This window comes from Heliangelus exortis, chromosome 2 (assembly GCF_036169615.1).
Source record: "Heliangelus exortis chromosome 2, bHelExo1.hap1, whole genome shotgun sequence".
Lineage (NCBI taxonomy): Eukaryota > Metazoa > Chordata > Aves > Apodiformes > Trochilidae > Heliangelus > Heliangelus exortis.
Genome location: NC_092423.1, coordinates 94,765,827 through 94,791,419, shown reverse-complemented (window position 1 = coordinate 94,791,419; position 25,593 = coordinate 94,765,827). Strand labels below are relative to the sequence as shown.

At 33.3% G+C, this 25,593-nt stretch overlaps 1 protein-coding gene across 2 annotated transcripts in view; it reads right to left on the bottom strand.

Moving 5' to 3' along the window:
• Positions 1–25,593, bottom strand: part of RTTN (rotatin) — a 119,980-nt gene that overhangs the window by 67,526 nt on the left and 26,861 nt on the right. Inside the window, exons 17-23 of one of the 2 annotated variants that reach the window (XM_071737068.1) lie at positions 24,513–24,652; positions 24,111–24,282; positions 22,997–23,096; positions 21,841–21,929; positions 19,828–19,945; positions 19,461–19,557; positions 18,617–18,685 (exon numbers count right to left, since the gene is read on the bottom strand). In XM_071737068.1, the coding sequence (XP_071593169.1) occupies positions 18,617–18,685; positions 19,461–19,557; positions 19,828–19,945; positions 21,841–21,929; positions 22,997–23,096; positions 24,111–24,282; positions 24,513–24,652 (785 nt within the window). Of the gene's footprint in view, positions 1–5,964; positions 5,999–18,616; positions 18,686–19,460; positions 19,558–19,827; positions 19,946–21,840; positions 21,930–22,996; positions 23,097–24,110; positions 24,283–24,512; positions 24,653–25,593 lie in introns of both variants that reach the window. The other variant, XM_071737069.1, reaches the window with a different exon arrangement.

Genomic DNA, 25,593 nt, shown 5'->3' with positions numbered 1-25,593 from the left:
GGATAACTATGACTAAAAAAAAATAAATTCCTGCTAACTTAAAATGCACAGTACAGTGACTTGAAATTAGAACTAGTTAAAGCAAGTTATGCTTTTTTCTTATTATAGAATGGTTTGGGTAGGAAGGAACCTCAAAGATGATCTGGTTCCATGGGCAGAGACACCTACTGGACCAGGTTGCTCAAAGGCCCATCCAATCTTGCCATATACAACTTCCATGGCCAACCTGTTCCAGTGTCTCACCATGCTCACAGGAAGGATTTTTTCCTCATATTCAACCTAAAACCTACCCTCTTTCAGCTGTAAATGTTTCCCCCTTAACCTATCACTACATGCCCTTGTAAAAGGTCCTTCCTGAGCTTTCCTATAAGCCCTTTTCAGATACTAGAAGGCTGCTATAAGGTCTCCCTGGAGTCTTCCCTTTTCCAGGCTGAACAACCCCAACTCTCTCAGCCTGTCTTTGTAGGGGAGAGGTGCTTCAGCCCTCTGATGATCTTCATGGTCCTAGCAGTATTATGAACCTGTGTGGTTGTTCTAGTAATGAAGAAATTTGTGAAGTCAGAGATAAGGTGCTTTAGTTCATACTGGTGAGTACAAGTTACTCACAGATGTTTGTAGGAGTACATGAGAAAGAGCATATACTTAAGGAGTAGCAGAAGTGCTGCAATGTTTTCTTTGTTTGCTACACTATCATGTCATTGGTCTTGCTTTGCTGATCTATGCTTTGTATTTTATTTTATCTTAATGTCCACCCCGCCCCCATTCAAAGATTGCAAAATACTGTGCTTTCTGTAATTAATATTGTGTGTATTGAGAAGATCCATGCAAAATACACTGTTTCAAATGAAACATCTGTCATATATTCTGTAAAAATATACAGGACTAAGGTGGTCAGAAAACACACACGTGGAATTTTAGGTATCATGAGCCATTGTAAACTTAATGCATTGTACTGTGCAGTGCCAGGGTCAAACAGAGCACTTTGCAGGTATGGCTTTTTTGTAACCTGAACAAATGAATTAATTTGCAAAGTCGAGGATGATTTCATGGAATCTACAGCTAAATAGTATGTGATAGTCTGAGTGGCTTTATTTAATCCTGTGGCAGGTGTGTGAAGCAAAAGAATTAATTACAGTTCAGTAGGTGAAGTAAGCAGCTTAAATACATGCTTATAGTGGCAGAATCTTTTTCTAGGAATATCAGTGCAGTGCACATTTGAAGTTTTCTGGTAGATAATTTTTACCTTAGGCTGTTGGTAGACTGCTTTGGCATTGCAGGAATTGCAAAATAATTCAGTAATTATTTTCTGTTGTCTAATTAGGACTGGATATCTCTTTGGTCTTTGCCTTATGATAACATTGAAGAACAAGCTGCATCTCGGCTAGGTCTGGCATGGCTGATTCCTTTATGGGTAGACAGAGACCCTGAGGTTTGTAAATACAGTGCTAGGTTGATATTTTGGTTTGTCCCCTAAGTGTTTGCAAAATTGTTTAGTTAATTTATTTAACATTGAAACTACTGGTTTGCATTTTTTAAAATGTTACTGACTAGATCCTAAATTTCAGGAAAAAAAAGTAACCTATAAATATTTTCTGCAGAATCTGCACCTACAGCTTCTGTCTTCTGTGCTTTCATTAGTCACTCATTATCATGATTCATAAGCATTTTTCATTGAGGTTGCTGTTACTTAGCCACAAAGCAGAAGCATTTACATTAATTACAAATTTAAAGCAAATGTATTTGGTGCAAATCTGTTAAATTATACAAGTTTGCTGAATGAAACTATTTTTAAGGGGTAAAATGTGAATAATACTGAAGACTATTCCAGTATTTTTAAGAATTCAAAAATCTATTTTATTAATTTTGTCATTTTTACATAGACTTAATTATGATTATGAGTAAAGGGCCAAAGAAATATAGGAAGACAGGTTGTTAGTTTTTCAGTTATTCCCTTAAGTTCCAGATTTGGTTGATGCAGCTTAATTATTTGAAAAATGTGTTACTCATTACTGTAAGAAATATCACTTTGTTTTGTGCTTGTATGTATTAGGTCAGATTTACAGCACTTGGAATAGGATCAGCTCTTACATCCCTTGAAACAGGATGTATTGCTTTAGCAGAAAGTTGCCAGAACATCTCAGGAGGGCTGTGGGCAACAGTGATAAACATCCTTCTGGACCAGTCTGAATGTAGCATGGTACGCAGGGAGGTATGTTTCTCATTTCCTTCTGCTGTGTTAGATTGTCATTTTTTTTCCCATTAAGGAGAAAATATTTTTATATTTTGTATATATGTTCTCTGATGTGGCACCACACCTACTGCTGTGTAAGTTCAGTACTACCTATTTGAAGTACATGTTTAGCTTCTTCAGAACTACTCAAGGAGCAAGAAATACAGATGGCTACTGAAAAAGTGGCAATGATCAAAATAATACAAGTGAATGCATAAAAACTCCTAAGGCTTACTCAGGCAGACAAATAGGCTTTTTAAGCAAGATGAATTAGCCCAGATTTTAATGGCTGTTTTGTTTCATTTATGAACACTTTGGTGTGAACTCATCTCCTGATCGGTAGGAAGTATCTCGTCATTGCAGACATGAACCAATGTAATTTGGCTTGGCACTAAGGTTTATTTATGGTAACTGAAAGTTTGTATTCTGGTAGAACAGCACATAAAATGATGCAATAACATACTTAAATTATGTATGCATTTTTTTGCAACTTTCTATGAACTGTAGTTGTGAAATTTTTCTTGATTTCTAATGACTAAAAAGCAAGCTGTGACAAATAGCAGGTTGTTTTCTTCCCAGCTCTGTTACTCAACTAATTATGTATTTCAAAGTAATTTTGAATTTATTTCTGGAAAATGCTTTTGAGAATGTATACTTCATTGTTTTGGTTAACATCAAAATTGACATTGAAATTCTTGACTGACATGGAAAAATTCTTGACAAAATATGGAAAAAGCAGTCATATCCATGTTATAGAGTGTTATATAAATTACACACATGCCATGTATTTAGAAACTATGAGTCTGTCCCAAAGTGTTGCCCATATTGTCCCAATTATTCTGTAATAATTAAAAAACAAAACTTGAGGACAATACTGTGAAGGGTCATAAGCAGTTATCCAGGTTTTCCTGTTCAGGGATTTTTTTCCAGTACTTTTTGTTACGTAATGCTCACTCAGCAGGATTGAGGGTACTGGAACAGTGATGAAAGTATTTTATTAAAAAATAAATTTATTTTCCAGTGATTTCTATTCCATCTCTTCCTTGTCTTTTTTTCTCAGCAACCTACCAGCCTTCTCTTGTGCCGTGACCTAATGACATCTGTTGCAAGTGAAGCTTGAGGGGTTTTACATTATATCCTTCTAATTCTTTTTTTTTGCCAAGATGAACAGAAGAATTCTTGTATTTCAACATAGGTTTTAAGCAATGGAATAATATATAGAAAGTGCTGTTCAGTCTGATGGGTTTTTTAATTATGATGACTAGATAACAATATTGATGCTTTAAATTCTTTTAGGCTGCTTTTATTCTACAAAATCTCCTTGTGATTCCAATTCCTGAAGAAGATTTGAAAGACTGTCTTTGGCAAGTGAGTGACTGACTATTACATTTGATGAGAGAGGTCATAGTGTCACAGAGAGATAATAACTTATGTCATCATACCTATAAAATACAAATTTAAAAAATTATATGTCTAAGGTAATATTTTGGAAAAGGAAAAAAGCCAAATAGACAAAGTTCTTTCTTAGTTTGTATATGTTACATTTGATGCATATAGTATTATTGGGCTCCTAGGAAGCTAACTTGCATGGTATCATTAATATTTTGGGAGAGAAGTTGGTTATTTCTTTTGCCCACACTTGGAATGCAACATGGTTTGAGGCTGTGTCCAGTTGGGTTTTGAGTGTCTCCAAGGATGGAGACTGTGCAGCCTCTGTTAGTAACCTATTCCAGTGTTGACTGCCATCACAGAGAAACAGGTTTTTTTCTTGATTTTAAATGGTTTACTGTATTTCAATTTTTGCTCATTGTCTTTTTTTTCCCCGTCACTGGATACCAGTAGGAAGGGTCTGTCTCCTTTTGTTTTCTCTCATCAGATATTTGTACAAACTGACAAGATTCCAGTACTGGTCTGGAGTTGGTCATTTCATGTTGCGTCAAGGTTCATTTTGCATAATGATCTTTACATCTTACTTCCTCATTTTTCAATATTTTTGTGGTCTTGTTGCTTGTTCTTTGTTTGTCATGATCCTTTCAGTATGTGAGATCATACTTATATGAGAGCAGGGTATGTTCTGTTTTGAAGAAATTGACAGGTGTAACTATATCCTGTTTTTTTCCTTTCTGCAAAAGATCCAAGTTAGTGCTGAAAGATATTTCTTTTATTTTTCTAGGATAAGTTATCTATGATTCAGTTGTATCAATAATTCGTTGTATTTTTTGCAGAGCCACATTTTACAGTATGTCTTTTCTTTATATCTGATTATAAAGGAAACTGTTTGAGTAATCTTACAGATCTTCTTACAGTCTTACTGCTTATTACTCGTATTTTATCATTATAAATAGTAATTATTTAATCCATAATAGCAGGGGATTTACAAGGGACAGCCATTGCAACTTGTTCATACAAACTCTGTTAAAAGTTTCTTGTCTTTTTTTAAGCATTTCAGTGACTGGTGAGGTGATGAAAATTTAATCCATTTTGGATGAATTCCAGTGCAATTAATTGAAGCTTTAAGTCAATGTGATTCTTATTAAGAAGTACTATTTAATGGAAATTGCTCATCACTTAATAAGTGTTCATGCTGAAAAATACTATCAGACAACAGTTTAAATGGTAACTGTTGAATAACAGTTCAACATTTCAACAGTAAATAAAAACTGTTGAAGATACAACTAAAATTGTTAAATGTTATGAGGAAAATATTCTAAATTTCAGAGTTTCCCTTCCGCTGAATAAGATCTTCTGACCTTAATGTAAGCAACTTTGAAGAAGCCCTGTAAAGTGGATCTGGGTGAATAGCAGGTGTAATAGCTATAGGTATAATAGCTGAAGTGAATAGCTGAAATACAACATTATAATTTTATCCCTTAGGCAAATAGGGCTGGAAAAAGAAATGCTGTTAATAGAGTTTGTAGCTCAGTATCTTCCCAAGAATGTCTATAGTGTTGCTGTAATCTAGTTCATCTGCTTTATAATAGTTCATTTTGGTATGCTACTTTAAAGTGTAGCATAGGAAATTTTTTGTCATGAGTGTAGTTAACCTGTGTAAAATAGCCTTAACACTGAAACGTACTGTGTTGTATGAAGATTGCTGTAAACAAGGGCCCTGATAAAGTAACACATAAATTGCACTTATAAAGTGCTCTGACATCAGCAAAGTTTCTGAAATAGCCTTTTAAACTTGCAAAGACAGTTCTGGATAGGAAAATTCTGTCTGAATTTAACAAAATTTCCCAAGTATGAATGGTCAGAGTTGATTCTGTCCAAGTATACTGCTGACAGTGTTTGAGTATGGCTTTTTAATTAATTGTAAAGAGTTTACATTAAATACTTCGAACTATTTGTCATAGTTGATGCTCAGTTAATTGGCATAAAAGGCAATAGAGAAAATAGTCTGTTTATATATTACAGAAACAAAAAAGAATGAGCAGTAGCCATAACCTGTGTTTATAAATTACCCTGTAAAACAAAATAGTTTACTGCTTCTCCTTGATCTTTTTTGTTTTCATTTGTTTTTTCATGGAAAGTAAGCTTTATTCAGTGTAAATGGAGGGGCTGGGGGTAGTACAGAGCCTCCTGTGGAAATAGTGTTTTTCAGATTAGTTGCAGTTATCTGCCTCTGCTCTCTCCTGGCTGCCAGAGAAAATTTCTAATTAGGACTGATGAATTTTCTTCCCATAATTTTAATTACTTTCTTTTTGAAGAACTGCAAGATGCATCCTAAAACTGACATGCAGAATGTAATTGGCTTGAATTTTTCTCAGTCTGAGTTATAACCCAGCCAATTCTATGATTCTATGATTGTATTTTGCCAATTAACTCTTCTAATTTTTATGGGTTATGTTGTAGCTTAATAAAACTTCCTGTTTTCTTCTGCTACCATAGAAAACATTGGAGACATACTGTAATGGTCAGTCAAATGAAACTGTTTTATTTGAAATAATACTACTGAGTCTCTCTTTTCAGTTTTAATTGACTGCTCTAGACAGTTTTCCCTGAAGTCAATATTTAGAAAGAAATGACTGAAATCCGTTTATCAAAGAATTTATTTTTATGTCTTGTATTCTAAATAGATTAACATGGATTGCTGTAGTACAATGGTAGTAAACTTTAAAAGAGAATCTTAGTATGAGTTTACTTGTGTTCTAAAGAAAATGTTTGCATTAGTTGATATCTTTAATTAGTCTCCTGATACATATACTCTCTTAAAACCACCCAGCTACCACCCTTCCATGCCTTTCAATTTATCTGTTAACAAATTTTATGGAAGTTAAATAGCTACTTCCATTGTGCTAAATCTTTACAGTTTTTGTAAAATATTATGATTAAACTCAGCCTTGATAAAATCTACATTTGATTTTTACAGTCTCTTAGATACAGCCTGTAAATCGGCTACGTATACACAGACATACAAAGGGTTAGGCTTAAGGCAGGGGTTTCGTACAGTTTATTTTATGTAAAATATTCCTTTAAACAAATTATGTTTGTGAATTTCATATCTTCAGGGTCCTTGTGTACATGATGAAGAATCGGGACTCTGCCAGACAGGAAAACCTGCGCTTAAGACCCTTTTGTATCACTGCCAATTCTACGAGCATGTGAGTCAGATGGTGAAACACTGTTACCTAGGATGTTACATGTTTGATTTGAATTCTTGGAAGGAAGACAGCCTCGTTGCAGAACAGGGTGGTATGACTGGTAAGTGATGTTAAGGTAAACTTCTAGTATTTCAAACCTACTTAAATAATTTATAGTTTTGAGTAACTTACCTCAAATAATTCTTACTAAAAATGGAACTGAAAATTAATATATAAGCAATGAACTTGTTATGTTAAATCAAAATATTATTCTGAGGATTTAAAAAGTAGGCAAGCCACTAGGTTAACATAGCACAGAGAAAGCTGAGCTGTTATTTACATCTTTACATCTTGGTTCTGCAAAACATTTTCTTGCAAAATTTTGAGAGTAAAATACTTTTTACCTACATTCTTCTCCAAGTATGTACTATGATCTTTAGTTTAGAAATCTAGGCAATGCTTCAGAGAGCTCAATTAGTACAAATTGTTCTAGGGAGGGAAAATTATTAATTTCAACCTTTTTGGTTTATTTCTTTTTCACGTACCTAAGTTTCTGTATTTCTGTTGTCTAAGACTACAGATTTGAACAGTGATTTAAGTCTGCTTCTGTTAAACTTATGTTACGGAAGTATGAACAGAAGAAGAATGTTATTACCCCTGCCAAGTTGTGACTTTGACAGACCCAACAAAGAGAAATATTCTTGTTTAACTCACTGAGTTATCAGAGAAATACCTCAGCAGTATACAAAATTCTAGCAATAAAAATTCTGAGTTTCTTCTGTGGCTGTTTTATTTATCTGTGTGTAATTTTTTTTTCAGCCCAACACATTTCGCTCCTCCTGTGGTCATCTAACTTGTGCCTCTTGGTAGTTCTGTTGGTTGATGCAATGTCATGTCTAAAAGCAACTCAAATCCCAGGATTGCAGACCTTTTCAGTGAACAGTTGCAATATGTTTTGTCAGGTCATTGAAAGGAAAATCTGAAAAAATGTTTTCCCAGGAGGTTTGAAATAAGGGACAAGAGTCATCTATGCTATTTCCAGAACATGAAACAGATTTTTTTTTAAAATAGGACAATGTTTGCTTCATCTCTACAACTGTCATTTTTAAAAGCTTTTAAGTTTCATTCCTATATTGAGAATTGTGTTGTTTATCTATAATGACCTCTTTCTGCATTTTAGTAAGTCCCTTGTTATCTCTTAATAGAAGATCTTGCTTTTACAGAAACAATTTTTGTTGCTTTTTTCTCCAATCAATTTCCTTCACGTTTTTTAGTTTAATAATTAGCTAAAATATGTATAGGACTCATTTTTCTGAGCTTTGCACTCAAAATCTCATTACTCCAGTTCCTTATTCTTTGCTGTTTTGTCCTTTGCTGTTTTATCCTTTCATTGACAGGTTTGTGCTATAAAATTTTTGGCACTTTTTATTCTGAAACCAATTTACAAAGTAATTCTGCCTTCATTATACTTATGAATATGGGTTCTCTTGAAACTGATTTTCTTCAAATGTGAATTTGAAGTATTTGAATACGAGGACATCTGTTCATTATGCTTGTGCCTCAGGACCTCGGATTCTTCAATACATCTGTACTAGAAGTGTAGCTTTTTCCAGACTATTTTATGTTGCAGCTGAAAATTATATTATTTAATTATTGGGGCTTTTTTCAGGGATTTGTTGCATAGGAATTCATAGGTACAGTTGTGAAAACTTAAATTCTGAGATCTTCAGAAAAATAAATGGTTGGCTGCTTTTCTGTTTCACCTAAACAATCCTTTGAAAAGCTTGTTATACTCTCTGCTGGTCTTGTAATAATGATAATAAATTTTTTGTTTGATTTTGATACTTCTTTACTACAGATTTTGATGATTCCCTTAATCTTTGGAAGGCTTCATCCAATCAAAGCCGATCTCCACATTCTCAGTCAACATCTGAAACTATGGTAACTTGCATAATAATCTATCTATTTTAAATATAAAGTTGTTCAGGAAATGCTTTGAAGAAAATGAGCACTCTTACAAATGCTAAAAAAACCCCAACAAAACAAAACTGAAATTAAACTGAATATTAAAAAGCAGAAACTAAATTGAAATACTTACTCTGAGGCAGCTTTAATTTACTGAAGAAACTTCTATGGTTATTTACCTGAGCAAACATAAATAAAATAGTTTACCTTGAGTAGTTAAATACATAAGGAACAGCAGAATTCTATAGCTTTTCACAGCAAGACACATTCTTTAGAGATTACTTTGTAATTGGCTTTATTGACAAAACCCAGTCATCTCGATTGATAGTTGTCACTTCTGCTGCTTTTAGCCAAACTGTCCTTTCAGAGTGAACCTGCATTTACACCACACAACTACAGAACTGGATCAATCAAAACCATAGAAATACATTGGTTTAAAATTATATTCTGTGTCATAAAGACTGGATTCTGAAAATGCTTTTATAAAACATAAAAGTGGCACAAGTGTTTACAAGAACCCAGAATAGGCATGAGAAAATATATGAAAGCAGGTGGCTGCTTGAAGAAAATTTTTCTGGCTAGGGTGATTACTGCAATGAAAGGCTGTAAACATATGCTGTATTTAAAGATGTCAAATGCAAAGGCAGAGAAACTGAAGTACATTCTTATGGTTACAGACTAGTTTTGCAATGTTGCACCAAGCCATGGAGGATGCTTTTATAATATTTGTTAGTTACCTGATAAAAGTACTGTATTTTTCAATGACTGCAGCATAACTTCAAGAAAACTGACATGTTATACTAACATCCATTTTTATAATTCTAGATTTTATTCAAAATTTTTTGGTTTATGAATAGTCATCTAATGTAAGATGGAAATTATAATGTAATTGCTCAGAAGTTTCTTTTTTATTAAACAGGTGTGCTGATATGGCAAAGACTGTTAAGACACGAAAAGATATTATCTTGCTTAGACTAAAATTGTTATGCTCAGTTTTGCTGTGGATTGTGATAAAAATCAAAACATAGAAAAGGCAGTATTGAAATTTTGTTTGCAATATTTCACAGTTATAATTTTTCCTTGCTGTTTTGACTATTTATTATAAATATGTTGCTGTATAGTACTGTTGCTGTTATGTGTCAGGCTTTCAATACCTGAGGAAAAATTATACTCTGGTTTTAAGCTAAAATTTCTCAGTTCAGAAATTTTATGAATTATACTTTCATTTATGTAAAACAAATTTTAAAAAACCCTAAAACCTTATGGGTTTAAGAACAAATACTAAAATTTGAATATTTGAAACAAACAAAAGGTGTGTCTAAATCAGGAAGATGCTAACATGAATACTGCTTAAAAAGCATTTACATAAGAATCTGGGGTTGTTTAAAAGCAGGTTTTCCCAATTTGCTTTTTACTGAATAGCTTGAGTGCCACTTTCTTATAGGAATAAAAGTTGAACAAATATTGTCTTGTTTAGTTCATGTTACTTAAGAGAAAAACTACATTTAAGCAATTCTTGTCAAGTTTGAGTGTCTAATGAACTTACAGTTGTGTTGGAGTTTTCATGAGATGAAGAGGTCATCACAGGAGATTGTTTCAGCTTCAGTATCATGAAAAAAAAGAAAAAAAGTTGGAATCTGCTAGATCAAATTAATGTTTTTTTATTTATGTATGTCAAGTAGGATCACAGTTTAACATAAAGCTCTGAAATTCCATTTAACAAGTGGACAACTAATTATACAAAATGGAAAGCATACTGTAGTACTGAGACTTTCCATTATATCAACTTCCAGATGTCATAGGCTTCATATTTGCTAAGACTATGCTCTTATAGCTGAAGTAAGAGTTTTATTCAAGTTTAATTTTGTTTTCCATCTTTCCCCAGTACAGATGAAGGTTTGACCCAAAAACTTGAGTTGTCATTTACAGACGTTAATTTAATTTCCATTTGTCCTTCATAGTCTTTCTTAGCAGTTGTAAACTGTTTTATTAACTATGTTTCTTACCTTTAAAAAATACTAGTGATGACATGATAGGTGGTAAGTTTCCAAGCCAGAAGGCAAGATGCAGGTGTCTGATATTCCAGTGCCAGTATGAATTAGGAGGAGAGAGACAGAGCAAGTGAGCCAAGGCTAAATACAAACTATTTTGGAGGGCAGTTAAGGACTATTAAGTGTCTATTTAGTAAACTCAACTTTGTCCTGAGACTTGGAATTCACAATTTTTATGTTCCTAAAGCTTTTCATTTTGATATTTTAAAAAAGAAATACATTTATGAAGTTATTCCCAAAAGCTTGTAGGAATTTGTCTAAATTTTATGCATCGGTGGTGCCAGGAAGATGTGGTTGTTCCAAGGCCACTAGATGGCAGCCTTTCCCCATCACAGATGAAATGGAGTCTGCAGGTCCTACTGAAGGGAAAAATGGTTTTGTGTGTTACAGATTGGATGACAACAGACACAAATAATTGAGAGTTAACAGTTATCAAACAAAGCAGAATAGTTTCTATCAGAAGCTCTCCTGTTATTTTAATAAAATAAAATAAAGTTCTAGTGTGCAAATCTATTCATTTACGGAATGTTAGACTAGAAAGCTGAAACAGCTTTTTTTTTTCGGTAAGCTACTTCCTGAAGATCTTTGCAGAAGCAAAAGTGATGTCTTTTTTATGAATTCTATGATTTCTGTGAAGAAAAAAGGTCTGCTAGATTTTTTTAATATATACATTTGAAAGCAGTTCTGACAAAAAGAAATAAGGCATTATTAGTTTTCTCTGTTTTCATATTTCAAGTAATCAATACTATTCTTGAGTAATCTGTTATCAAAGTCAGATTTCACATAGGGTTCACATAACTTTAAGTGAAATAGTATCTAAATTACTTTTTGGCTTAATCTTTTTCCCTTGTCTCCAAATTTTTCCCAAAATTTTCAGAAAGTAAAATTGGGAAAATTAAATAGCAACTATATTAATAACAATTTTTTTTTACTTTAGCCTATAAAATAGTCAGAGCTCTTGCAGAGGCCGTAAGTACAATTTTGCTCATTTTATATAGTAAGAAATAACAATGTTGGGATAAAATAAGTTATTCAAGTTCATCTAAAAGACAGCAGCAGAGCTTGATGTCTGTACTTTATGAACTCATATGCCCTCTACTTAGTGGCTTTAAAATCTCAAACTATTACAGATATTTTTGTTAAATTTATCTTTATATTCTGTAAATTGGAATGTGGATGCTTCAAGAAGTCTAATTCTGAAAAGAATAAAAGTCTTTGTCTTTCATGGAATTCATCGTTTAAATAATAACTGAGGTTCTCATTACAGAGAAAAAATCCTTATCCTTATTTTAACCAACATATTTTGTGTTTAGTACATATGGATCAGAAAAACAGCACGGATATATTTGCTCCAAACTGCATAAGAACACTAAAGCTGTTCTGTGCTCAGAACTGCTCAGCAAAATGATCAGTTATTTTAAAAAAACTTGAGCTAAAAATGGTGCAGGTTAAAGATCTGCAGACATTTCCCAGATAGCTTTAAGTCATGGCCATTCTTTCCTATGAAATCATGCTATTTTATAAAAATGTGTGCCTTATCCTCTGGAACCATGGTTACCAGAGTGCTATACAGTTAAGTGATTTAAATCTTTGAAAAGAGAACTGAATAGAATTAATCACTGCAAGCTTATTAAAGCAATGCCAGAGGGATTTTTATACTAGAGGTTAAGAAAAGACCTTTTATTCATTTCTAGTAGATAAACGGCAAAAACCTCACATTTCTTCTGTATTTCTACTCAGACAATTTTTGTATTCGTGTTAGTTTTAATCTGCAGCTGTCATCTCCTACCAACTCTTTCTTTTCCCCAATTAAACCTTTTCCACTGTTAAGCAACAGAATGCTTCATTGCTCCCAGAAATAATATGGTTGTAGGAGTAAATATCCTTTACTAGACTAGATACAGTGTCTCAGACCTCCATTTCCTCCTTCTCAAAGGTGATTTATAAAAGCAGTAATATCTCTTCTTTCCTGGAAGGCAGAGCACTGTGGAAACAACTTCATTGTGTTACTGTATGTTTTCTGTTAAGATAGAAGAAAATATCTGGTTTTAACCTGTGACCCACTGTGAAACAATTGCCAATAAATGTTTCACCAGTGCAGGAAGCTGGTATTTTCCTAACAAATAAAGCTTTTATTTGTGATTTTATTGTTATTAATTTTTACCATATCTAAAATCTAGGTTTTACTTATTTACCGAAAGTGTTCTGATAATTTTAGAAGATGGGCACAAAATTGCTGTGCAACTTAAATAAGCTGTCACAGATTAGTAAATAATATATTTTAAGTTCATAATGGTATCTTTAAGATTACTCTCAGCATAGTAATAATCCAATTTAGGGCTTTATGGTTGCCAGAGAACCCTATGGAATGTTAGAAGTTGCATTTTGGATTTATACTTTTAATTAAAAAAGGGTTAATTTTTTACATTTATTAGAATACTTGAAAATGTTGTATAATGCTGAATAAATGCAGTTTGCCATGTGTCAAGATGGATTGAGTTAGTCTAATATAAGTAAATTATTTTAATAATTATTTAAATTAGTAAGCATGTAACTTTGTTTCAGTTGTCAACTGTGGGCTTTATTTGTATAATCTAAACAGAATTTGAATTTCAGTTGGTCAGTACAACTTTGTACTGCATTTTGACAACAAGAAAACTATCTAGCCCAAGCATGTTCTAGTGCTTATGTGACCCAAACTATATGGAAAGCCTGGGTTTCAGACAAACACCTCAAATCTTACCATAGCTTGTCTTCTGTGTTGGAGTAACCTGGCTTTTTTGGGGAATAACTGAGCATGCTTGAGGAGAAAGGTTCAAGACTGTAGCATGGACAGTAGTGGGAGACCTGAAAAAAACTGGGGAGAGAAGGGAGTTAGAGCATGGAGGTGTCAGCCTTCACTCATGAAGGGAATGAGGTCTTGAGATGTTCTGGTAGAAGCCTAACAATATTTGGCAGAGATGGGGAGTGTGAGGTAGGGGTAAATCTTCTAAGGGATTAGAAAAGACTACTTAGAAACTTTCTATTGCTCGAAATGCTGCTGAGTAAATCAAAGCCAAACGTGGAAATCAGTGACCTAACTGCAAGGATACAATAGCTTTGAATTAATCTGTGATTTTCTTCCTTCCACATGTTTTGTCAATTAAGTCACTTTTGACATTTCCTTAGGTAAAAAAATGTTCTAATAAAACTTTAAAAAACTTTGATATATTTCAGTATTCCTTAGAAAGCTCACTGTGAGCAAAAGTCTAATAACATCCTTCTCCAAGCTGTGACTCTTGGGTTTTCATTGGATTCTCCAACATTCTGAATATTTTACACTGTATAGTGACAGTCTTGAAGGAAATATATCTGATGTCAGTTGTCCAGAGAGAATTAAAAAATCACCAGTGGAAAATGACCTGGCATGGGAGATGCTTATCCCATACTCTGCAACAGACCACGTTGTATCATGAAAGCATATTACTAAGCTGGAGCATCTAGGTCCTCTGGTCCCAGACTTTGGGTTTTAATCAGAGTAGCAAGAGCATCAAGAACTTTTGAAAGCATGCAAAATTAATAATATGGTAATGTAGAACTGGTAGAAGAAGCATGTTAGTATGACAGTAAAGTTATCCACTGTCATGTAAATATCCCATATCTTCACCATGAAATGAAAACACGTAAGGAACACAGTCCTAAGGTAAAGAGAAGTGCCCAGAGTTGAAAAGACTCTGAAACTTCAGCTTTGGCTGATGACTAATTCTCTTGTGATATTTTTATCTGTATGTGTCCTGCTACAAATGGACAAGTGCTGATGTTCTTAGTAGAGCAAATAGCCCATGAAAAATTTGAGTTTAAATGCTTCAGTAATTCCTTTCTATCTTAATTCAAACATAGACTGAGTCAATTATATGGATGGAAAAAAAAACGAAGAGGAGGAATTTCCAGTAACATAGCCATTGATCAGTTTTTAACTGAAATGTTTCAGGCTGTTCATATTGGACATCTGTCAATAGTTTTCATTATTTGATGTTTATAAATGGTATATGTATGTACACACATATATAGTGAGCAAAATTTTTTGAACAGTAATTTTTGCATCGTTTTTGGTTTCGTGAGTTGGTGGTTTGCTTTTTTTCTTCCCCCCTTCAAGCAAAATGTAGATTGAAGTCTGCTCTATAGAAGCTGGAATCAAATTATTTCTTTTTCTGTCTTTCTAGATTCGGTCTGCAACACCATCACTGGGGAGTGTTGTTGAGCTTCAGGCCATAGCCCCAACTTCCACCACCTTTATTCCTGAAACTGCAGTTGATCGGCTTATGGCACAAGGTAAGTCAGACTTTGTGTCTGTGTATATAATGATCACAGAATGTCAGGGGTTAGAATGGACCTCTGAAGATCATCAGGTACAACCCCCGTGCCAGAGCAGGACCAAAACTAGGGCAGAGCGCTCCGAAATGCATCCAGATGGGTCTGGAAAGTCTTCCAGAGGAGGAGATTCCACAACTTCTCTGGGGAGCCTGTTCCTCTGTAACCCTTACCGTAAAGAAATTCTTCCTCATGTTGAGGTGGAACTTCCTGTGCTCTATCTTGAATCCATTGCCCCTCATCCTATCACAGGGCACAACTGAGAAGAGGTCTTCTTGATGCCCAGCCCTCAGATATATTTATGCACACTAATTAGATCCCCTCTCAGTCTTCTCCTCTTTAGACTAAAAAGCCCCAGGTGCTCTTTCTTCCTAAGGCAGGCATTCCAGTCCCTTAATCATCTTCATAGCCCTCCGTTGTACTCTCTCAGGTAAATCCCTGTCCCTCTTGAACTTGGCAGCCTGGAACTGGATGCATATTCTAGGTGAGGTCTCACTAGGGCAGAGTAAAGGTGGGGGAGGAGAACCTCCCTTGATCTGATGGACACACTTACTAATTTACACCAGGATACCATTGGCCTTCTTGGCCACATAGGCACATTGCTTTCCCATGATATGATGATTATCATGTATTAGCCTGCCCATATCCAAGTATTTGTACATGTATGTAAAGTTTGTATATTGCTGGAGCAACCACCATTGATGCTTCTAGTGGTTGTATTGAAAAACAAACATGAAGAGTTTCCTTAGAAGTGAAACAGTGAAATATGTTTGACAGAAATAATTGGAAATGGTTGATTGATTCTTGAGTTACATTTTAAGCAGGTTTTGTATCTGTTATCATCCATTCATCCTTTCAAAACATTTACTTTGTAATGTATTTTTCTGTTAAGGAAAGAAGTGGAAATTTGTATTTTTCCAAATTTCTTGGTTGCTTTTGTTTCTCTCTATATACAAGATTATACCGTTTTAAATGTAGACAGAACTCGGATAGTTTGTGAAAAAGAAAAAGGAATTTTGTTTTTTTTGTTTAGCCGTTCTAATTAATCTTCTATGTTCTTACTAAACATGTTCTAGGTCAAAGCGATACAACCACAACAGAATCTCCAAGTCAACACCATTCTCCCATGTCTGCTACTCTGTCTAAACAGCAGGCTGTAGTCACACCTGCCCTTTTGTCAGCTGTTTGCAGCCTTCTGCACAATCTGCTGGTTGTCACACCACAAGATACTGGAACTGCTCTTCAACAAGCACATTTGCTAACAGCTCTTAGCAGGTAGGCGATCAATAACTGCTGAACTATAAACAAGGTGTAGCAGTAGAAGTGAAAAGTTTGAAATGAGATCTACCAGTGTTTCTTACCCAAACTGTTAAATACATTGATCACTTCTAGCTTCTGAAGTGTTCAAAAATGCCTTTTAAAAAAATGCAGTCAAGAAAAGAAAATCATTTGGATCGATTGGTTGATTTATTTTCACATAGTAGGTAGGCATAGGTTTACTGTGTCCTTTAATAATGGTTTGAGTTTTTGTTTAGGTGTCTGTTTAGTCATCCTTTTTGGAGGGGTGATTTTTTTAGTTTTCTTTGGTAGAACAGTGCATTTTATGATTTTCTTCTTTGAATTGTATGCAGTATTTTGAGAATAAGCCAAGGGCTGTCACACTACAAAAGGCTAAATGCTTGCCAGATCTGAGAAAGTATTGGATGATAGACCCTAGTATTTTGTTTCTTTTTTAAAGGAAGAACTGCTTCAAAATAGTCTTCAGATTGTATTCCATGTTTCCGCTTACATTGTTAGAAATTCTTTCATCTGTAGGAAGTGTTTGGAAGTCCTGAAATGAAGCATGAAAATTAGTTCAGGTTTTTTTTTAAGGTTTTTCCAGAGCTTTTGTAGTTTTTCTTCGCACTGCAATTGATGAAGAAAACCTCCAGCCTTGTTTGAATACAGTTTATTAAATTACAGAGCTATTTATTCTTCTACAGGAAATAAAATAAGCCATGAAATAAATATAAACAGTTTTTACCAGTGCAGTAACAGACATTGGAATTCATGTTAGCCTATTTTGAAACAACTTTCTGCTACAATAGTTGCCATTGCACTGGACTTACTGCTCTACTTCACTATTTTGGGAAAGTGCTTCATAATTTATTTTCTCTCTGTTTATTTAAAATTTTCTCTTCTATTGAATGTGAAGTTAATAGAACGCTTCATGATTTAGGTGTATTTCTAACCAATTTATTTTATTTTATTTTAGTCTTGTAAGTGCTAATCTGGTTCAGAGGTGTATCTTGGAACTGAAAGCTCCATTGGGTCACCCATGTCATAAAGAACATGTAAAAGCTCAGGTTAGAGAAGCATTTGTTACTTTCTAACGTATTTAAATTATGAAATTAATTATGTTTGCATAGTACATATTCATTAACATAATCCACACAAACTGCTTTAAGCTACATTTTTCTATCTCTGTGCTTTCAAATTAAATTTGGCAGTTACAGAAATCATGTAATAGAATTTCTTTGTACATTATTGAAGTATGAGGCAACATGAAACATGAGTATTATATTTATTTTCATCAGCAAAACTGAGTGCAGACACTTATCCCACAGACATTTACATAGATCTCAGCTAATTTTGTTCTATGCAAAAAATACAGGGTCACTGAACATGAAACTACTTTTGTATTGACTTTAACTCTGTATATACAGCATAAAGAACATATTATGTTCATGGCAGAACACTGTTTTAAAGCCTCTGTTGCTTTGCATTCTACTTTGAAGAAAGATACTTAGGTTGTTTTAAAAGGTGTTTCTGCAGAAGTGTTTCGAGAATAAATGTTTTTATAAATAAAATAAAATAATAAAGAAAACAAATATTATAAACAAATGAATAAATTAATAAAGTGTGTATTGTTTTTCCCCAAAGCTTCAAACTGAGCTTTGTTTTCAGGAAATACACATATATTTATCAATGTTACTATCTTTGTCTCTGTGAGCTTCCAAGGAATATGATGCTTACATATAATAAGAATCATGACTTTCTCGTGAGGACCTTTTCTCTTTGTCACTAGAAAATTGATGTCACACATGTGATCCCAAAAACAAAAAAACAAAAAAACAACAAAAACAAAAAAACAACAAAAACAAAAAAACAACAAAAAAACAAAAAAACAAAAAAACAAAAAAACAAAAAAACAAAAAAAACAAAAAAAACAAAAAAAACAAAAAAACAAAAAAACAAAAAAACAAAAAAACAAAAAAACAAAAAAACAAAAAAACAAAAAAACAAAAAAAACAAAAAAACAAAAAAACAAAAAAACAAAAAAACAAAAAAACAAAAAAACAAAAAAACAAAAAAACAAAAAAACAAACAAACAAAAAAAAAAGAAACCAAAAAAAACAAAGCCCCAAAACAAAACAGGAAAACCAAACAACTCACCATACCTTCTAACAACAGCAACAGATAAGCTGAAGACAGGTAGGCCAGTATCATTAATGGTTATGCCATCTGTCCTGCAAGAATTGAAGTTGTAGTGAGTATTCTGGATTTTAAGCTTTGATGTTTGATTTTCTACTAACGCTACACTAATTACTTTTTATTATTCAGATATAGTTGCATTTTGTCCTCCAGCTAGCTCTTTAGTAACCCACAGATTATTAATTTGTATTAATAAATATTTCTTCATGATTATGCAATATTAAGATCACATACATACAGAACACTTGTTGCAGATGTACTGCACATAAAAATGAAATTAAGTATACCATACCAAAACACATGCTTGTTTCCTTTTTCTAATACAGAAAAAATATGCATTAGAATTCTTTTGGTATATTTCATATCTGTGAATTCGAACAGCTCATTTTTTCTGAAGTATATGCAAATTTCAAATAACCAAATATCATGAGGTAAGGTCTGTTATTTTAAGGAAAAATGCTACACTTAAAAGCCAAAGTAAACAGAAGAAATCCAATTAAGGGAAAAAAAACATGCCTAGAGTTAGCTATTTGATTTCTGAAGTTTCCATTTATGGAAAAGATGGATTACAGACCAGAGTTTTTTGAAAATTAAACTTAAAATTAACACTGAGGTACAATGAACTGATACTGTGAAAACATGACATGTTATATAGCATGTAACACAAATATTGAAACAATTCATTTGGTTTACAAATATGAAATTTTTGATACATAGAAGTTGGGGGCCATCATTTGTCTGGAGAAACATATAAACTTATTTTCATCAAAATATTTTATTAAAAAATATGCCATTAAATAACTTTCCTACCATGTTTCTGTTCTTGCCACTTCATCAAACAACAGAAGACAAAGCAATATTGCAGTTTCAGTTATAACATCACGATCACTTTGGAATATCAGCGAAACTGAATAAAATAGAGATCTTTAAAATGTGTTAGGAAAACATTGGTATTTAATAATACATAGAAGGACTCTGGTTAAAAACAACTGATTTCTACAGTCATTTTAAACAGATGCCACAACATGGGTAACACTAGCACACAATGATTTATCTTTTAAATATTAAAGACTCTGAAGTGATCCAAGGTTCTTAAGCAGGCTTTTGGTTAAACATCTAAACCTATTTCACACACTTTCTTTCCACACAAGTACTAATGTCAAAATAGAATCTTTACCTCTGAAGAGCAAAAGCAGCAGAGACGATTGCTGTGCTAGAGACATACGAGCAACTGGATCAGCAAATACAAGTTTGCGCAAGAGTGTGAGACATGGTAACACTATGGGTTCCATAAGCTGCAGGAACAAGAAAAAAAATTAAATACAGATAAGTATTAGGATAATCTATTTTGAGATGCTTAATACAAATTGTCATGATGGAAGTGATGAATTCCATCATTTGCAGTAGAGAAACCTGGAACTTTCTTATGCAGGCACATTTCACTCAGACGATAACTGCATTATCATTACAAAATATTTATTCACTTCTGGATTTATTTCATTAGCAATTGATGGGTCATTTTATTTATCTCTGGCATCACAATACAGCTAAGAGGTTTGCTTCTAAAATATGTATTTTTAAGAAGCATATATGTGAGTATGTGAGCCAAAGTATTAAAGAAGTTAACAACCATGTAAGTTTACTTTTTTTTTTTACTTTTTTTTTTTTTTTTTTTTTTTTTTGTAGCTTATTGTATCACATTCATTTTCTGGGTCCCAATATTTCAAAGGAGAAAAACTAAGAAGGGAAGGCAGCTTGCTAAAAGTTAAAGCATCAGTGAATGACCAAATAAGTAACCAAAGTCACTGCTCCTATTAAAGAGAAGAGAGTATGTGTTCCAGTGTACTATTATTTTGCTTCTCCAAGGTTCTGCCTTTAAATTTGTTCTGTAAACTGCATCACCCAATATAGTTTAGTCAAATAATGAATGAACAAAAGCCTTCCTTACTTTCTATGAAAAGAATCTTTTGCACAACTATATATAAAGCCTTATTTTAATGGCATTTTTTATGTCTACTATGTGCTTCAGCCTTTTCTAGGTAGCCACTTTTCTAACAACATACAAGGCTCTTTGGTTTTTCTCTGTTTTTCTTTTCTATTGATTCTAGGATGGAATAAGAAGAAAACATTTGAGAGAAGAATTTGGGCTAGATTACCTTGTCATGTAAAGTTTAAGTATACGTTAAGTATACTGTTAAGTATAAAGATCCTACTTTCCACAAGCAATGTATACAAAAGAAAGGTGTCAGAGCCCCTAGAGAGCTTTTACCTGTGTATTTTCTGGATTAAAGTTTATAATGGACTAAAAACATTGTTTTAAAGTTTATCCTAGACTCTTAGATGCCTATAAAGGATTTTCCATGCTTGCATTTCTGTATTATTATATAATCATGCTAACATCTACTCATTATGCAAAAAAAACAGTCTCATTTCTCTACATGTCTAAAAAAGGTAAAATAATAAAAACTGAAATTAAAAAAAGCCCAAACCAACAAACAAAACAAAAACAAACAAAAAAGCCCACAACAAAAAAACACAACATGTTAAAATATGAAGAAAGCAGTATTTCAGTTTTTCCAGCTGGATTTCAGTGATTTACAAAATTACTTCTATTCAAGCTATCATAAGCCAGACTAAACATTAGTTAATGCTACAGGGCTAAAATAATCTTAGATCTTAGTAAACTAGAAAAAAACCATCACCATTACTGAAGAAAAATGTAATTTTCATTAATTTGACAAATAAAATTACTTCCATTAAGTACGAAGAAATTCCTTTCTTAATACTTTCAATATCTTTCCATTACAACATGGCCTAATTTTTAACTATAAATTGCTTCAGGACTTAAATTCAGAGACTGTGATGTACAATATAATTTATTGTTTTTTAAAGCAATTGAAAATTTTATTTTGGTGTCTATTGAGATAGCTTCAGGGAAGTTCTGGTGTATTTCTGAGCCACACCAAGCATAGTTCTCTGACTAACTATTCTGATAGGTAGGCAAACCAATTTTCTTTCACCAAGAGAATCTTAGCATTATCAAAAATATAATAAATATATATTGCAATTACAATTGTTACCAAACACTTGTGTTCTGTGCAGAAATAATGCACAAAGATTAGTGCAGAAAAAGGCAAATTCTAACTGCACTATGAAATGCTTGCAGAAGAACTTGAAACAATAGTTTTACCTTGCCATCCACATGTATACATTCATTAAGGTAAGCCAAAATCCTTTCCATCACACCTAACTTTTTCAGAATGCCATGCAATTTTTTATCTGCAGGAAAAACAGAAGATAGTAAGAATCAGTGGTTGTGCATTAATTAATACTTAAATCTTTCTGCAAGAAAACTCTTAGAACCAAGTCCACTGCTAAACAATTTCCTTAAGTCCCACATCTACACATCTTTTAAATATCACCAGGGACAGTACTAATCTTTGAGGGACTCCACTAGACTCCAATGAGACTCTGTCCCATTGACCACAGCTTTCTGACTTCTTTCTTTTAACCAGTTCACAATTCATCTCACTATCTGATCATCCAGACCACACTTCCTCCATTTAGCTGCAAGGATGCTGTGGAAGACAGTGTCAAATGCATTACTGAAATCAAGAGAAATTATGTCTACTGCACTATCATCATCTATCCACCTGGTTATGTCTTCATAAAAGGCTATTAGGTTGATTAAACATGACTATCCCATGGAAAACTATGTTGAGTACTCCTAATACCCTCTTATCCTTGACATGCCTAGAGACAGCACCAAGTTGTTCCATCAGCCTTACCAATGATGGAGGTAAGGCTGACCAATCTATAGTTACCCAGGCCCTCCTTCTTACCCTTCTTGAAAACTGGAGTGACATTTGCTTATGAAGGAAGAAATTCAGGATGATAAATGAAATTCCTAACTAAGTATAAAGTTTCTACTTAAAAGACAACACTTAAAATATTTATCTATTTTTTTTACATTGACCATCATATCCCTTGTTCGAGTAGCAATACCAAAAAATCTGAAGCACCATTAGTTCTGAGACAGATCAACAACTTGACAAACAATAAGAAGGGAAAGTAGAAAGAAAACCTCTTACAGAGCTTAGAGTTCAGCTTACTTCTCTACTACACAAGGGAGCTGGTTTTTTACACGGTAAAACCACTGTTTCTGAGGGCAACAAGTAATTTTCTACTTGAACTGGTAGATTATCCACATTACTGTTAAAATTCTGGTCCAACAATATACATCAAGATTACAAAAAGTATCCTCCGATGAAACATACAGAAATCCTATCAAAACTGAAAGCTCATGCAATGATCTGCACAAGTACAAATTTACTGAAGAATTTTACCTTCTAAAATGACAGCTAGCTGTTCAGCTGCAGACTTCCGTAAAACTAGGTCAACAGCATCAGAAGCCAAGATGTCATACAGCTTTTCAATAGTTTCTGCCTAAAAGTAAAACTGTATTAGATCCACATGCCATACTAGTATGAAACAAGGTTACCTGCCAAATTTCCTAAAAAAATGTAGAAAATGAAAAAGCTCTACATTCCTCATTAAAATGTATCTGATTGTATTCCACATGCACGTAATAAGAAACAGTTAGGCTATAATCTTGTTAAAACAAATCTCCAATAATAAATATGTATTATAACAAGACAGTAGTTTCTAGTGCACAATAGAAGCAGATTTCTAAAAAAAAATGCTAAATTTATGCAGGACTACAGAAAGCTCAGCACTACACAGAAATACTAGAATATGTTTCTAAGTCTGTGACAGGGACTGAATTCGCTATGGCAATAGGGCTAGAGAAATTTAAATAATCCTACATATCCATGCAAATTTCAAGTTCTAACTTCCTGAAGGATGTAGGAATAAAGCATAAATCACACGTACAATGACTTTCAGAATACATTTTTCAGAGGGGAAGCATCTTAGCACTTGTTTAACATATTGTTATTAAGCTGAAAGCTCTGAGGGTAAAGAAGGAGAAAAATGGAGGCGAGATGATAAAAAAAACAAAAAAAAGAGATACAAGTTTTGCCATAGGTCAAATACCTGTGATTTGTTTTTCACTTTGTAAAAGCAGCAACATTAAGAAAACAGACATAAATTAGTAATCTCATTTAGAATATTGCATATTAAAAACTATTTGTGCCTACTTCAGTAATAATTTATTTTGTGCAGAAAAGAAGCTCTATGAAAGTTCTATCAGACTCTAAAAAACACTCTTGTAGACAGAAAACAGATAGAAATAATTATTTTTACATATGTTAGCATAAAAACTACTGTTTAAATTTACACTGAAAGAATATATGAACACATTCCTTTACAGAAAACAAATCCATTTGTAATGAAATACTGCAACTTTCCAGAAAGCAGTAACTTGAGAGACTGGGCAGGCAGAAGAGCCTGCAAATACAAATACAAATCAAATACAAGATTTAAACAGAGTTTACTCACCTTAAATATTGATTCTGTTTTATCATCCAATTTTAACTCAATAGCTCTTTCTACAACAAATAAGTTTGAAGCGTTGGAAAGCACACTACCATGCAAATGTGGGCGTTTCAGGTTTGCCCCTTCTTCATTCAAAAGGTGGAATGTTAAATGTTTAAGTGCTATGGAACGAACCCTGTAGGAGTAAACAATTAAAATAAAGTCCTCATACTGAAAAATTTAGCTGTATAGTTAAAAAATAATTATGAAATCAATACAGCCACAGGGAACAATTCACTCAACTCAATATTGATTAATATGCCTTTCAAATCAACCCAGTGCATAAAAATCAATTGGTTTTCTAGAGCAGATATTTTTGTCTTCAGCATTAGACAGCATGCTGAAATGCTACAGGGTACTACTTACAATTGTTTTTTTGAGAAGAGAAGGCGCAGAGCAGCCTGTAGTCTAATATTTCTAGAGAGAATACCATCTCCTTTGTCAGAGGTTGTTTCACTCAAAGCGAGGATACAGTTACCTAGGGTATCTTTTGTGTCAGCATAACCCTAAAACAAACAAAAAAATTTTCCAAAATTAAAAAAAAATCAGCTTACTAACGTAGAAAATGAAAAAAGGTAATTCCCTTTTAAAGGCTAGAGGAGAGTGGGGAAAGGAGCAACTCCCCTTCAATAAAAGGAATAACTTTTAAGAAAGCATTCCATTTCTGCAGATTAACATTTCGCCGTTAAAGCAATTTTAAAAATAAATAAATGATCCTGTATACAAACCAAAGATTTTTACATGGCCAAGAGGTACGTTGACCCGAAGCTTTACCCTGCAATTTGTTAGCATGATGCTGCTCTTTAGAACCAGTTTCCATTTCAAATTCAGTCATTACAGAGAAAATAATTTCAAAACATATCCTATCTTTTTTCAGGTATTTAGTATCTTCACACAAAACCAAGACAAACCACAGTCCCTGGTGCCAAGTAATGACATTTCAAATGTTTTAACAGCAAAGTAAAATAGAAGACATTTAATATAAATCAGGTAAATACAGGCCTCTGGTAAACTCTGCTCAAGTATCTATTGCACATAGCAACTACAGTCTATAATATAGAGGATAATTCTACTCACAAAAATGAGTTGTGTAAGTTCTCACATGTTCAGGCTACATCTTATATTAAATTCTCATCTAACTAATTTTGAATATTAATAGAAGATAGTTACATGATTAACAAAAACTGACATTACTGGGACAGAAGGTTCTGAAGTAAACTTTTTCCCTCTGCCTTTGATTTCTCAGTGTATTTCTTCTGCATATTTTTCTTTCTGACCCATCCTATTTGCAATTGCTCACAATTTTTGATTTTTGTATTCTATGTAAGGGCTTCAGCTATATAAGCATTTTATTTTCAGGTATATAAGCATTTTATTCAACTTGTGATTATACTGAGGTGCAAATGAAAGAATTTATAGCAGGGGTAGGTATAATTACCAAAAGTTA